General features: G+C 38.4%; 1 protein-coding gene across 1 annotated transcript in view; it reads right to left on the reverse strand.

The window, feature by feature from the left end:
- C5H4orf50 (chromosome 5 C4orf50 homolog) overlaps positions 1-2,362 on the reverse strand; it is a 64,763-nt gene extending 62,401 nt beyond the window's left edge. The window contains exons 1-2 of the mRNA XM_045018513.1: positions 2,079-2,362; positions 198-336 (exon numbers count right to left, since the gene is read on the reverse strand). Of these exons, the coding sequence (XP_044874448.1) occupies positions 198-336; positions 2,079-2,362 (423 nt within the window). The remainder of the gene's footprint in view (positions 1-197; positions 337-2,078) is intronic.
- Between the last annotated feature and the right edge of the window lie 13,859 nt (positions 2,363-16,221).

The following is a 16,221-nucleotide window of genomic DNA, read 5'->3' on the forward strand; positions in this document are numbered from 1 at the left end:
AGCTTACAATCGACATATGTGGAGGGAAGAGGCGCAATGAAATATATAAATCAGAATGTATATAATCATAAGAGTCAGTTAACCCATTTGCCCTCTAATTTAGCCATCATTAATCAGCTCAGTTATTACAGATTGATTTGCAAGTCATTCACATGGAGATAAGCGAAAGCATTTCATTTAAACAATATCCAACTTACCAAATCTGTCAGTTCCACCTGAAGGTTTCGGAGCTTCCCTTTAACACGTAGGTTTGCATTTTCTACCTGCTGTAGCTTTGCATTCAGTTGGTCAACTGTTTCGAAAAGTTTCTTCTGTGACCGTTCCAGCTCCTTTGCTCTACATCATTGAAAAATAGGATTGCTTCTGAATCAATACCCACAATATTGTTTCAAGAGAATAATCTATCATCAATTCTCTATTTACACTCTTTTTCTCTTGCAACAATAATAGTAATTAACACTACTTCACTGATAATGGATAGTTAATAACTGATCATTGATAACTAATTAACAATTAATTATAAATAGTGTTTGCATGCATGTAGCACATTTCACTGGAAAATCTCAAAGGCCTTTATGGGCTCTACTTAATTGTAAATATCTACATTTAATCTTTCTCTGGGATGCAGAGATGCACAAGGAGGAAAGGATACTTGCGGTTTGAAATGCATAAGCAAACAGAAGCATTTCATTAGTGGTTTATGGCAGCCCGTTGTGGCATACAAAATGGACACCTACCATAACTGGGCATACTTTGTAGCCAAAAGAGACATGGTTATCTGACACCAGGATTCTGCTAGACCCATGACTGGTGAATGTAAATGTTACCATCAGCAACAGTAACATCATATATTCCTCCTGTTTAGAGAACCAATAGGAAGTACCCCACCATGAGTTATGCTGGCTTAATGCAAGACATACTGCCATGTAACATCTCTTGTAACATATCTTTCATGCTGGACATTAAAGCTTGCTATGACTTATACCCATCTGCTTTGGCTTTTGGCAATAAAACTGAGATTTAGCACAAAATATGTTCCTTTCCTTGTTAGTAAACTCTCTGTAGCCTAAGCTCACAACATGGGAGCCAGCTTAGACTCCTCCCTCTCAAACAGACCATATTCAAATCTTCTCCACATTCTAAACACTTCTAAAACCCAAATCTTCCTCTGACTTATGGGCAAAAATGCTTTTCTAGTCTCTGATCATCTCCTGTCTTAAAAATAGCACAACCTCTTTTTCGCCAGCCTCACCGATACCCACCTCATCTTCCGCCAGCCTGTATCCTACCTTAGATTTTGTCTCCTTGTTATGTCCTCCCACAATGATGGACATATGTCCTCCCACATTCCTCTCCTCTTCTCAATCCCATCTCCATACGTTTTACCATATAGTCTTCTAGGAGTGAAGGGCCCTTTCTAATCTAATATGCCAAGTCACCAGCCTCTTGTTATGCAAGTCTCTCTTGGAAACCCCACTTCTTCCACAAAGCATATGTTTAAAATAACTATACACTCACTTCTCAAACAAACAACCTTACAAAGTCCTGCCCTCCTCTAGATTTCTCTGTGCATCCTGCAAGATCTTCAGGCCACAGACTGTCTTTATTTGTGTGATCTTTGAACGTCCTTTCGAACCTACCCATATATCTTCTATCTCATCTAGCTTTGCTTTGAATAGCACTATTGCCATGCATCAAGAACCATTCACCCAGGGCAACTGATGATTAATGGAGTCATTTGTTTGAGCAATACTGTTACTGATTTTGTTTGACAATACAAAGCAAAATTACAAATGGACACATAATTGACATCAACCATTATTTGATTCCAAAATAAACTTTTCACTTTGAAAAGAGGAAGAAATAAACACTATGTTACCAAGTCCAGTGGTCTTGAATGTTTGAATTATGTAATAAAATGACAGATTTTGATCATTAGAATTATAATCTGATAATTCAGTCAGTCTGGAATCCATGTTTTCATTCGTTCTAGAACTGTTAAGCTATATTATGACATCCAATAGAAAAAGCACATATTTAACATACTTTAAAATCTAAAATACAAAAAATGTATTTACCTGTTTCCTAGTACAGAATTTGACTTTGTGTAGTCCTCTAAAATGTCTTTCAGTTTTTGCTCTGACTTTTCCAGCTGCTTTATTCTGAGATTCAAGGTCTCCACTTCAGCACTTTTTACTGCCCCTTCAGACTCCCTTGTACTTCCATGCTCTACGTCTTCTAAATCCTGGAAAATCCAGGAAGTATCAATTTTAACATTAAGATTCAGAACATCAAATCCTTCATTACTGGGTGCTCTAACACAATAACAAAATTCTTGTCCTCTTTCAAACGAAGGCTCCATGATTAAAAAAATATACTGTTTAAGTTTAAGTTTCACCACTTGTAATGCAATCTGAATATTTTCTTTTTTCAGAAGATGTTTAAGTGCTCGCCTTAGCGTCTGTGGTGCTCAGACGAATGCCTTTTATTGATACTGAACATGTTTATTATTCATGAGAGAACCACATACATTTCATTAGCCCAAAAGTCATTCAAAATGTATGAAGGGAGTCTCAGTTTACAGCAAGAGAGAATGCCATACAAGACATTATGAGTCGAATTCATGGAGGAAATATGCATCACACCTGGGACTGAAGTGGATGTAATTTCCTGGTAAACACAGAGGAAGATAACAATATGAAGTACTTTTATGGGTTTACAATAGTTCTTCTGCTCCTATCACAACTGTGCCATTCTTTGGATTGTCTGAATGCAGAAAAACAGAGAGAGTAAGCAGAAGAGGCATTTACTGGTTCAAAAGGCAAATTATGAATATTTATGAGAAACAGTCAGAATCTTTAATTGATAGTTAAAAGCGTGCAGGGTGAAAATGTATTTCTGCTTTGGTCTTTTATAGAGTTATGTTCCAAAGTATTTTCTGATCACAAAATGTTACAACAGAGATAAAGTGACTCACACACAACCAGAGAAATACTGGCTAAAGTCTTCTGGTATACAGACATCTCATAACTTTAAAAAGTCTCCTATGCAACAGAAGGAAAACAAGAAAGTCTTGCTTGCAGCTAAAAGCCTACAGAAGAATGTTTTCAAGATGGTATGGGAAGATGCACATAAAAATTCCATTACTTCTTAGCAGGATTTTATCTTCGCATTTCCAGTACATCTCTACCTCGATATAACGCTGTCCTCAGGAGCCAAAAAAATCCTACTGCATTATAGGTGAAACCACATTATATCGAATTTACTTTGATCCACCAGAGTGTGCAGCCCCGCCCCCCTGGAGCACTGCTTAAACACATTATATACGTATTCATGTTATATCGGGTAGCGTTATATTGAGGTAGCGGTGTATATCATTTTCGAAAATATATTAATTATTATTAATTTTGTATTGTATTTTCGTATTGCCTAGAAGCCAGAGTGTTATTGTGCTAGACATTGTACAAACATATAACAAAGAGATGGCCCCTGCCCTGAAGAGTTTACAGTCTAAACAGAGCTTGCATTCTAAATCTAAGTCCTGCAAGTAGAATGTGTGTGTTCCTGCACCCACACAGAGCCCAACTGATTTCAGTGCAGCTCCATGCAGGCACAGGGGTTCCCTCAAACATTGTAACAAGCAGGATCAGGACCTTAATCTACAAAGACAAACAGCTTATACGTTGCTCAAAGTGTGGTTCCACTCTGAAAAATGTTAAAATTTGCACCACGGGTTTCCATGTTTACTGCCTCATAATTAGGGTGACCCGATGTCCTGTTTTTTAAGGGATGGTCCCGTATTTCAGCCCTCCTGCTGGTTGCATGGTTTTGATTGATTGCCATTGGACTCTCTTGAACACGAGTAATTTTACCAGGTGTCCCGTACTCAGCATAAGGAAATATGGTCACCCTACTCATAATGATTTCCTGCTGCAATCTGCCAGGTTTGTAGTAAAAGCATGTTGATTTTTTTTCCTAACTGCCAGCCCTGCAATGCCAACCTGGGTTTTGAAAGTCAAGCTGCATATTTTACTTCATCGTCATCAACAACAGTACTAAAAGTTCTTCAGGCCCCATTACATCCTCATTTACACATTTCTTCTTCAGCATAGGCCCATAAGTGACATCTGTGCAACTCCATTGCATTCCATAAGTTTGTATAGGTGTAACTGATAACGGACATATAATAGAAACATTGAATAAATTTTGATAATGGACCCAATGCACACCAGTGATTTTATATGCATAAATGAAGGACAAATTAAGGGTCTTTTAAAAAATTTTCCTTAGTGTCCTGCCATAAAATGTAACTCAAATGGCAACATGAAAACAATCAGTAAAAATTTCCTAGTACAGGGTCTCATGTATTGTGAAAAGTAGTCTACACATATAGGAGGAGAGGATGGATTGGCCATGATAAAACTGTCAATTTAAAAATCTGTGCATTTGTTTCCATCCACATAAATCCATTAGATGTTCTTGCTAATAAATGAATTTCTGTTCATCAGTATGAATATAATGAAATCTGATGCAACATATTTAAATAGAAATAGCATCATGAAGCGTCTGACTAGAACTAAGCACCAGCAAGCTTCTAGTACATTCATGACTTGATCTTGTAAGGTGCTGAGTGCTCCAGACACAGTCCAGCAAAGTACTTAAGCAATTTATTGAACTTTAAATACCCAAGTGGTTCTATTAGTGTCAATGGGACTACTTTTGTAATAAAAGTTAATCACGTGCTTAAATGCTTTCTTGGATGGAGCCAGAGGTTAATACATTATAGCCATTAATATAACTTGGTATTTTTAGTTCACATTCACTCTGTGAATTTTGAACGCACAGCTAGGTGTGCAATTTACACAACTAATTGATCATAAAAATCCAGACAACTCCATTGCATAAGTAAGAACAAACTTCAGTGCAAGGCTCATATTTCAAAAGTATTACCAACTCTGTATAAGTATCTGACAGAGAAAGGTCTTCCCTTAGTTAATTATACTTAGAATGAGGAGGATTAACCTAACCTGGATTTCTGTGTCCACTAGAAATAGATTTCTAGGTGTACCCCATCCCATTGATATGCTTTGTGAATGCATTAGATAGGAGTGCGTTCTTTTTTTCCTCCGCTAATTTTTTTAACATGAATTTAGTGTATGTACATTGCATGTCCTCACTTTAGATCCATCCCGCAAACTGAGGCCATTCAGCACCTTGCAAGGGTGCTACGTGTGGTTCAAGCCTTTTACCTGCAGGACATTTACAGCACAGGTAACAGTAGAATTACCAGCTTCCGACCCATGTGCTTCACACTTGATCACGGAAAATGCAATGCATTCTTGCCTTAGCATATTTCAATGGGGAGGTGTCTACACTGATGTCAAGGAGGCCCAATATATTTTGCACTGGGTTTAATACAATCAGTTAACAAGTGATGATTACTATCATTCCTACAAGAGATACCATTTATGAAAGGTTAGTAAGGTGAAAGTAAACATCCCAGACTTCAAAAACCATGAATCCCATCAGCCCAGCAATAAGACAAGACAAAATGCCACAAACTCTATGAAGAAAATTCCACCTGTATCAGCAGATTCCATTGCTGCAAAATATAACACATAAATTCAAACACAAGAATTAAAAGGTACAAAAACAAACCTGTTCCATACTTTTGCTGCTTTGCAATGAGACCATCTCCTGTCCTTCCAGAGCACTTTCTGCTGAACCAAATGCTGAGTGACAGTTTTGTTCTTGTGCTTTTAGTTTTATTTCCAAAGTGGTGATAAACAAGCAGAGTTTCTGTTTCTTTTCTATGTGAAATGCACTTTTCCATTGTACTCTCCTTGCTTTTTCCCCATCACCTGCTTTAGGTATTGGCTTTCTTCAACAGCGTCAAGTTATGTCCTTCCTTTTTAATGCCTAAACATCTTTTTGCAGTGAAGACGTCTTCGTTCCAAGTTCCATCACTGCACTGCTGAAGTCTTTAAATTAGATAGGAAATTTCTCTATCGTTTAAAAAGACACGTTCTCTAAACTCCATTTTCTATTTGATTCATGCACACTGTAGGGGGGTCAGAATTTTCCAGCCTATTGGATCATGCATTTGACTTGCTTGATTGTATATAAATTCAATTGTGCTTTGTGTCATTAAAACAAATCATCTTCCTTCTGTTTAGTTCCCCACATAAGCCAGTTTTTCTTGCATAATAAGCTTCTTGGAGTCTCAGATTTCTTCAGCAGCTAATCCTGACTGATATCTTCATTTGAAGTCTATGTTCATCTTATTTCATAGCCCAACCAATATCTAGGTGGATCCTCCTACTCTGAGATTTCTAGTCCTCTTTTACATCCAGTATTCAGCTCCAATCATATACCTTTCCATCAGTTTTTTTTGTCATTATCATTTTCATCCTGCCTCCCAAGTGCTAGAAACTATGAGAACGACCTCTATTTCTTGATACTGTCTTTCCAGATCTAATGCATTATAATTTATTTTCCTTCCTTTGACTATAGAATCTCTGTTGACTTTCTAATCACTATCCACCTTTATCAACTTTCCCCATATCTGATTATTTTTAATCTGTAATTTCATTTTGTCTGCTAGTTCAAATGGTCAATGTTAGCATTTGTGTTTATCTAACTCTGTTGGTTGGGGTAATGTCATGTTTACTTCTTTGTGGTTAATGTCATTATACTTTCCCTTTATTTCCCCCAGGAGCCTATTGTGTTTCTCTTCGTATTCCCTTTCAGATATTTCTTTTAGCTTCATGTTCCTCTACTTTCCTATTCCTTTCCTATGTTGAAATTTTAGGTCAATCTCCTCTTCATGCTTTAAGACATAATTGACTGTGGTGTACTGCCTGCTCTGCAGAGTCATATGTTGTGCTTTCCTGAGCTTCCATTTCATCTCAAGATCATTCATTCTTCCAAAGGAAATCCTTCTAAGTGATTGCTTTAATTTTCAAGTGGCATTCAAAGATTTGATTCTCTGATGCAACTCCTACTCTCCCCACAGTTTTACTTTATCCAACGATTCTAGCTTCTTCTGTTGCTGCATGTTAACCTCTCCATGTCTCAGAGTCAACCACTAACTTCTGAGAACTCCACTTCACCTATTCGGTTGCTTTCTCTAAACAGTGATTTCCTCTCTTTTCCTATCTGGGTGGTTTCAGACTTTAACAATTTAGTATGAATTTTACCAGTGTGTTTTTAAATCTCTATTTCCAATTTTGTACAGTTTTTCCCCCTTCAGATATTTACTATGGCATTTATTGTCAGCATTTAACTTTTATATATATATATATTTTTAAAAGGAGCTTCTGTAGTTCTTCGGTGAAATACAAACCACCTTTGTTGAAAGCATGCAATATGGAGACACAAAGGACATGGTATTATAATAAAACCATTTGGTAGATAATAGTTCACAAAGCAGCCAGTAATTGCACTTGATATTTTTTCCCAGTGTTTGATTCTTTTTTGTAAATTCTGTATAGATTTTTTTAGCGTTCATGGTGTGCTGGTCCTTATCTGATTATCAAATCATTCCAGTTTGAAACTATATCTTTATAAAATTCCTAATTTTAATTCAAATATCTTGCAGCTTGAAGTATTATGCAAATGTTTCATGACAAAAATGCTCCAATTTAAAGCTGCTCAAATAATTATTTTCTGGTTTTTGCACATGGATTCAGTTGTTCGCTCCATAGGCTCTTTTAATATCCTACAGGACAAAGAGAACATTATAAGTTAAATGTGCTTTATTTAGAAATTTATGTTGGCACCCATCCCAAGCACCCAAACATCATAACTTCTTAAAGGGTGGAGATCCTCCTGTCTTTACAACAGAAAACATCAAAGATTGGCATCACTAATAGACTTCAAACTTCCCTGCTTGTCTTCACTATGAGGTGCAAGAATTCAGCTAAAAGTTATCTGAATGCAGTTCCCTTAAGATGACTAAGATCTTCTCTACACACAAAAGTTGTATTGCTATACCAGAGTAGTTAAAGTGGTACAACTTCCCCAGTGCAGATGTAATACTACTACTATAAATGTACTAAGGCCTGGTCTACACTGAGGGGAGGGGGGGTAATCGATCTAAGTTACACAGCTGAAGTCGACGTATTTAGATCGACTTACTGCAGTGTCTTTACTACGGTGAGCCAACTGCTGCTGCTCCCCCGTCGACTCTGCCTGCACCTCTCACAGCACTGGAGTACAGGAGTCGACGGGAGAGTGCTCGGGGATCAATTTATTGCGTCTAGTCTAGACACAATAAATCGATCCCCACTGGATCGATCGCTGCCCGCTGATCCAGCCAGTAGTGAAGACATACCCTTAGATAGCTTATTCCTGTATGGGAAGGGGAATAAGCTATATCCGTATAAGGCACCTTTATACTACTATGACTGCATCCACATTAGCGATTGTATCAGTATAACTATAGCAGTTAAAAACCCTCCTAACTGGCATAATTGTACTTCTACAAAAATTGTGTACAGACCAGGCCTACAACTATAGCTAGAGCTAGTCAACATTTTATTTTTAATTTTCAAAATTGCAAAAAATGTTTGGTGACTTTTTTTCTTACAAAAAACTTTTTTTTACTATCTTTTTCTAAAATTTAAAATGGTAATATTTTTTCATCTTTTTGGGGGGCGGAATTGTTCAGCATTTTGTGACTAGCTCTAATGAAAATGGGGCTAAACAAAATTGGATGAAACTTTGCTAGAGAAAATGATTTGGGGATTGCTTTTATTCTAATACCCCATTCACACCCACCACCAGCCAAATTAGCTGTTTCTTTTGATTTTAGCAAAACAGATTAAAATCTCCTCAAAGTGAGAAAACTCAACTCAAACAGTTCTAAGGCACGTCACATCCCAACAGACTCTCCACTGCTCCAAACAGTTCCTCTCCACAAGACTTTACTGGGGCCATGGCAGAGGATAAGAATAACTTTTGTCTCAACCACAGTCATAGCGTGGGACTATACTTTTATCCACATGACAGGTATTCCACACAGATGCTTTAGCCTCCTTCCTTATTGCTTTATTACTCACAGGTCACCTGTAATCTGTGGACACCCCAGTGATTAATTAACTAATGAGGCAAGAAAAAAGCTGGAACAAAACTGTATGGTTAATACAGAATATTGTCCTTTTCTTAGGTATAACATTACTCAATGCCAGAAAAGTGGCTGGTGTTCAACTTCAGCTTTGATTTTTCATTGTTCTTTTGTTTCATCATCTCAGCAAGACTATTTTCACTTGCACCAAACCAACAAATAGTATTGGAATATATTGTGCCCATCAGTGCCCAACATTATTTTATTGAAGACCAATAAACAGCACAGGGAAAATGTAAAATACAAAATATACATAGCAGTTCAACATATTAAAGGACCTGCCCCAACTCCCATTAACATCAATGAAGAGATAACCACTGATCTTACTGGGAGTCAGTAAGTCCCAAATAGAGAACAAGCTGAAGTTAGATTGAAATTTCATATTCTGTAAAAGTCAATATACAAATGTCCCCATGACCTCAATATGTAGAAGAACGTTCACAGGTTCAAACTTGGATCTCAACATAAATCAAATATGCTGGTAAAATTTCAGGGGTGACCATTATCATCCCCTCCTCTGCATAGTGATGTGAAGGTCTGGATATCAAGGGCTTGCCCTGGAGAGGTGCTGATTATCTCCATCTCCCACCCTAGTCAATTTCCATCAGTGGAGTTCACAAAAGATCCGAATGCAGTTAAAAAAAAACCTGCCCTCCTCTCATTTGATTGCAAGCAGTGCTGAGCACTCACAGTTTCCATTAACTTTAATGAGATTACTGGATTCTCAGCACCAATCAGAATAAGCAAGAGGGCAGAAGATGCGATTCCTTCATCAGGATCTTTGGAGATCATCAATGGATATGGATAAGGATTCCAGAATGCTACTCATAGATGCATTTTCACCTGTTTGATAATGAAGCTTTTCAAAAAAAATCTATCAGACTCCTTCAGAGTCACAATTCAGCCGTTTCCCCTTACTAAGGGGAAAAGTAAGTCATCTACACTTACACATGGTGCACATTACATTCCCATTCACACTGTCTCATCTCTGCTGACCAGCATACCGTAGAGGGGTTGGGATAAGAGCCAACACTCAAATTACTGCTGGCTCCATCCCAGCCACCTGCATGGGAAGGGACCTAGCAGCTCTGTGGCAGCTTTCTCCTCTCACATACAAACTGGTGATGAAAGAAACACCCAGAGAGAAGTAAAGAGCTGCCTTGCACCCCTTTCCCTTGTGCAGGTGTATAAGGCAGGCCCTATGTAAATTTGCATTAAACCTTTATACCACATGGTGAAATTTCATATTGCTTTGCTGAGATGCACATAGGTGATTCTTCTCTAAGCAAAAATGTAAAGGTTGAAATATTTAGGGCATGCATAATGTTATTTTCAGGCTGCAAAAAGTTTGAGGAAAAGCGAGATAAAGAGTGAACAAATGACCTTTTTTTAAATTTGTGGGCCAACAGTTTTAATCCCGGGGGTTTGGAGTTAGGCACCTACATCATACTTAGGCACTTAAATGACAGTGACCTGGTTTTTAGAAGTCCTAAGCTCCAGCAACCCCCTTGGAGTCAGTAGGAGCAGCAGATGCTCAGCATCTTTGAAGGCTGGTATCCAAGTCAGAATTTAGGAGCCACATTTTAGACATCCTGGTTTGAATGTGTTGGTTGTCATTGTTTCTCTTCATGTAGGCATTGACATGGCACTCTTCACTATGGTCTTCAGCACCTTGCAAAGAAGAGTCTCAAAATGCAGCAAGATCTAACAGTCAGATATTAAGTACATAAAATATAAAGAATACCAACCACATTTCTTGGCTCAGGAGCATCATCAAGGCCACACAATGAATGCTAGTGAAAAAAACAAAAAAAGGAACAAAAACTATAAAATAAGATCAAAAGAAAATGAGAAAAAAGAAAAGAAAAAAGATGTAAGATATGTAATAAGGAACGCAGTGACATTATTTTACAGTAGTTAGCCCCAATTGAATTGACTTGAAAAGTATACACGGCATTCTGGGGATTTTCTTCTGATTTTACACTGAAAACAGATGGCAATATGTAAAATTCAGTGCTTGATGGTAACTTTGCAAACTGTAACACCCAAAGATTATGAACTCTACATTTAAGGAATATGAGCCTGGGCAATGAGACCCGAGCACATGCCTAAAGTTAATTATGTTCTTAAGTGCTTTCCTGATTCAGGGCCTAAATAGTCACAGGTACAAATGAATGGAAGTCAACGTGTAAAAAATTAATTATGATAACAGGTTGGTGCAAGCTTAAACAGGAAATACCCCTCAGATATTATCTGATGCAATACAAAACAAATTTTAATATATATTTTTCTCTAGATATATATTTTTGTGGAGTCTCTTCATTGTTGAGTAGGCAGGCTGGCATTCCACAAAATTGTTGTGTATAATCTTAAGGAAGGAGACAGATTGGCTGAAGAACCCAAAGTGCAAAAATGCTAAATTACAAAAACAGAAAGTCAACTGACAAAGAAACCTACCCTCAAGCAGAGACGTCAGGAATAAATTACTACTGTGTCAAAAATGTACCACTTCACTTGACAGCAAATTCATTATGCTCAGTGTCATCTGCATGCAGAAATCACACTGCATTGACTGACATGATACATTTCCAGTAGAATAATGAACTAGAATTGATGCCATTCATTGATTCACTGGCTGCTTGACCTTCTCTGGGTGCAGTCAAATGTGGCATTTAATACCTCAGTAGCCCACAGAAGGAAGTCAAAATACAGCTTAGTGCACACACACATGCACAAACATCAAACAGTGTTAGAAATGCTGTACCAATGTTATATCTGTAAGTAGTCACAGAAGCAGTGTCCAGTGACAGAAGCTGGAGATCACAAAAATAATTCTGCAGGGAAGAGTGGGCAATCACTGGCAGTAACAATGCCATTTTATGCTAGATAGAGGGAAGTCCCCCAAAGAAGATGTCTCTCAGTGTTGGGAAATTTCATGCTATAGTAGTACAATATGGGAACATAAATAAATGTAACCCGCTACCAACATTCTGCCAAGTGAATGTGGTTAAGCTTTTTCTCTGTAACCTCTTTTGACACTTTCCTTCATTCACTGTCTTGGCGAGTCAGCACTGACAACATCCATCTAAAAAATAGCAATCTCCCTCTTACATCTGTTTTATGAACTATAATTATTTTGTGCCCATGGATTAATAAAATATATTTTTGTCAGAATTCATCTCTTCATATTAAATATTAACATCAAGCTCATTCTAATATTGTGGAATGACCTTGGAGAGGATACTGTGGAAAAGCCAACACTGGCGAATAGTTCCAATATAGTGATAGTTGAAATACCTCAGTGATACTCTTCTGTACTTAGGTTAGATGTTAACTATGTTGTCCCAGACATCACTGGTTGGTAACTATTGGCAAATACTTTCTTTTCAATGGAGATCAAAACCTCTTGTGAAAAGCATCCCCTGCCCACGTAGAGAAGAACAAAGCCAGGAATAGAGAGAAAGAGCACCACTCCAGGGACCAAGAGGAGGGTAATGCCCTATCCTTTCTCTTAATGCAGCATGTTAAAACCAACCCAGGGCTGAGTCCTGGTAATTCAAGTAGGAGTCACGGTACCACTACAGATGAATGACTAAATGAAAGTGGCACCTCACTCCTCTAGGTTTGACTGCTCAGTTTAATCTCTGCAAAAGAGCTAAGTATTTGCTTTTCTAAAGGACTTGTGTATATGGCACAAATGCATTTTTATAGATCTTACTTATCTGAAAGCCCCTTTTATTATAGGTGGTGCTGGTGTTACTGCCTATTACCATTATAAGACCCTGTTTTCTGTTGCTTCCAATTTTGTGAAACTTTAATCATTTGAGTTGAAGTTCTCCATGCCAGTTGTCTCAAGGAAAATGGTTTTTTTTGGAAAATGTCAGCCAAAATGGTTGTACTTGCCAAAAATAAGGCTAGGGGAAAACATATGGTTTTGCCCATGCTATAAAATTTGAGACCTTTTCTTCTGAATGCTCTAGCACACCCATGCTTCAGGGGAGGGACTTGACATTTGGCAAATCAAAACAGAATAGCAAGTTGGGCACCCAGAAAATGAGGAATAGACACTAAGTGTCCACCTCCAAAAAGTTTGGTTTAAATGACTTGCCCAGCAACACATAGGAACTCTGTGGCAGAGGCGGGGATACAATCCAATTCTCCAAGTCAGCATTCAACTGCCTTCACCATGAAACCATCCTTCCTCTTCCTGTACATGTCTGCCTCATTCACTACACCCCTTCCATTTTCTAAAACAAATGAGGCAGGAGTCCTCAAGGACAACAGCCTCCTTTACTACACACCCCTGATTCATCCCCAGTGCAGGTCCATTCTGTACACTGAGTCCTGTGGTGAAAATAACTGCGATTATGTAATTAGAGACTGTATTGTAATGAATACCCACAAGGGGGCCTAATTAAGGTTGCAAATGCTATCTTATTTCTGGTGCTTCCTAACTTTTGCTTGTCTTTGCAACTTTAATAATTCTAGTAACATAATTGTACGTGTTTGTGTAATCTAAATAGTGTCATGTCCCATGAGCTGGGAACCTGACCAATAGGGTGTGTCAGTGAGGTTTGGCAAAGGGACTCTCAGTAAGCTTCTCCAAGTCCAACTGGCACAGCAAGGCTCAAGTGATTTAGCCCTGGGTCTCTCAAGTGATTTAACTGAGGTGGTTTTAGCTAAAACAATTTAGCTGAGAGCCAGTGCTAAAGCACCTCAACACTCCATCTTCCTGCTGAGTCCTCCAGAACTAGCTGTCTACAATCAGGGGAGCTAGGAGGCATTGAAGCCTGCAGTCCTGAGACCCCATGTGTCTGGCGACCCCACTGACACAAAGCTTTTGGATGTCATCTGATACCATATGAACTTCTTCAAAGTATGGCAGCGGTTGAACCTAGGGTATTGATTTGGGACATATCTACTCTTAAGCAAGGAATATATCCTACCTCCAACATTCATCCCATACAATATGAAGTCTGCTCCTTTCCCATTCTCCATTAACTATCTGCTTCTAAAACAACTTGAGCAATTGTTCATACCCAGGTTACCCTGATGTTAAGATTACTTCAGTGTTGCCAAATGTAAACCTGTTGTCTAGTTTCTGCCTGTAATTTTGTGCACCTCTTTAATCTGGGCTACCCCACCCCACCCATCTCCTCCACATCTTTTTTCCGATCTTTCTACTTCCTTTCCATATCTGACATACAGCCAAAAACAAGGTGGCAAAATAATAATCGTGTGCAGATCAGAAAAAGTTAATATTCACATGCTCTTTTAGTTTATATAGTGCATTGAATATGGAAAGAATAGGCTGCATGAACCACGGAAGGCCAAATTCTGCTATCCATAAAATAAGGAGGAAGACCAGTTTTGTGCTATAGGACTATGAGTAAAGACAACTGGTTGTATTCTCAGCTTTGCCACATACTTCTATTGTAAACCTGGGGAAATCAATTAGGGTGTGAATCTATAGGAGCCTATGACTTCAATGGAAGTCCAGGGCTTCAAAATTAAGACCTCATTCTCTCGCGGCCCAGTTTTCAAATTTGTGAGGCTAAAGTTAGGCACCTGAATATCCACTTTACAATACAGGTTTTTTAGTGCTTAAATATAGATTTGGTTTCCTTATTTTGGGCAAACACATTTGAAACCAGGCCTACAATGCCATAAGATGGGCAGGGCTGCCCAGGGGGGGGGGGGAAGTGGGGCAATTTGCCCCAGGCCCCGCAGGGGCCCCCACAAGAATATAGTATTCTATCGTATTGCAACTTTTTTTTATGGAAGGGGCCCCCGAAATTGCTTTGCCCCAGGCCCCCTGAATCCTCTGGGCGGCCCTGAAGATGGGGATAAGACAATTTCCCTACCTAACAGGTGTGGTCTGAGTCATTCAAGTTTATGCCTCACTGAGGCCCTCAGACTAAAGGTGCCATGAAGCCAGTGGGGCGGGAGGTTGCTCAGGTGTCCAGAGTTTCTCCAGAACATATTTATGGTAACTGACTATTTCTTAAATCTAAATTAAAAGACATTCATATACTAGTCCATGTTAGTCAGATTTTTTTTTCCAAAACCCAGTTAGTGAAAATATAATCAATGGGTATTCTGAGCTGGGTTTCTCTCAATATGTAATGATGCAAAAGGTTTGTACTCATACCCCAAAGTGCATGACAACTCTTTGTTAATTCGGAAGTTTCTTTGAAATCTGAATAAGAAAAGTTTACATGTTAATATAGGTAATCCAGATCTAGTGACAGCACATGACATTGCACTTCCACTGTGCACTGGAGCTTCCTGAAAGCAGCTGCAGAAAACTGTACATTGAAAGGAAAGTGGGGTTAAAAAATGATGGGCAGTTTGCAAACTTAGTGTTTATATTGGATCTTTCATGCAGAGAAATTATACCTCTGAAATTTAAGGACAAATTCCGTGAAATTAGAAGGCAATATTTTAGGCTAAAACTCAGGTATGACTATTGCTCAGCATTTACCTTTTCCTCTATTTCTTTGAGTTGCCGCTTTTGAAGTTCTATTTTATCTTCTAGCTCTCGAATCCGCTACAACAAACAGGCAAAATAGAATGTAAAATGTTTGCAAAAACTAATGGAAAATGTAAATAACTTTTAAAAACAATGGATGAAAAGATACTCATCAATGTGTTCAGGAGTCTTATACACACAAAATACTGTGCACAGTTTAGGTCAGATACTCGTCTGGAGTAAATCAGCATTGCTCCATTGAAATCTTTGTCTCATTGACTTCAATGGCGTTACGGTGATTTACAACAGAAGTGAATCTGGCCCATTCTGTTTATTAGCAGAAACACCCAAGCATTAGAATATGGGCTTTCCCCATCACCATATTGCCAGTTACGTACAGACAAAGGGCAAGATTGGTACCAAAATCTTGTGGCTAAGAGTGAAATAACCTTTCCCAGGATTATTGGGGGAGTTTCCCTTATCCAGCTAATTTCTAGTGGATACTATTTCACTTCACTTTAATCCCCTTTCTCTCTTTCCTTTACAACATAGCTATTCTTTTGGGGGTACTCATGTGATATCAGTGGAAGATGCAAGCAGATCTGGGCCTACAGTCATTCCT

This window comes from Mauremys mutica, chromosome 5 (assembly GCF_020497125.1).
Source record: "Mauremys mutica isolate MM-2020 ecotype Southern chromosome 5, ASM2049712v1, whole genome shotgun sequence".
Classification (NCBI taxonomy): Eukaryota; Metazoa; Chordata; order Testudines; family Geoemydidae; genus Mauremys; species Mauremys mutica.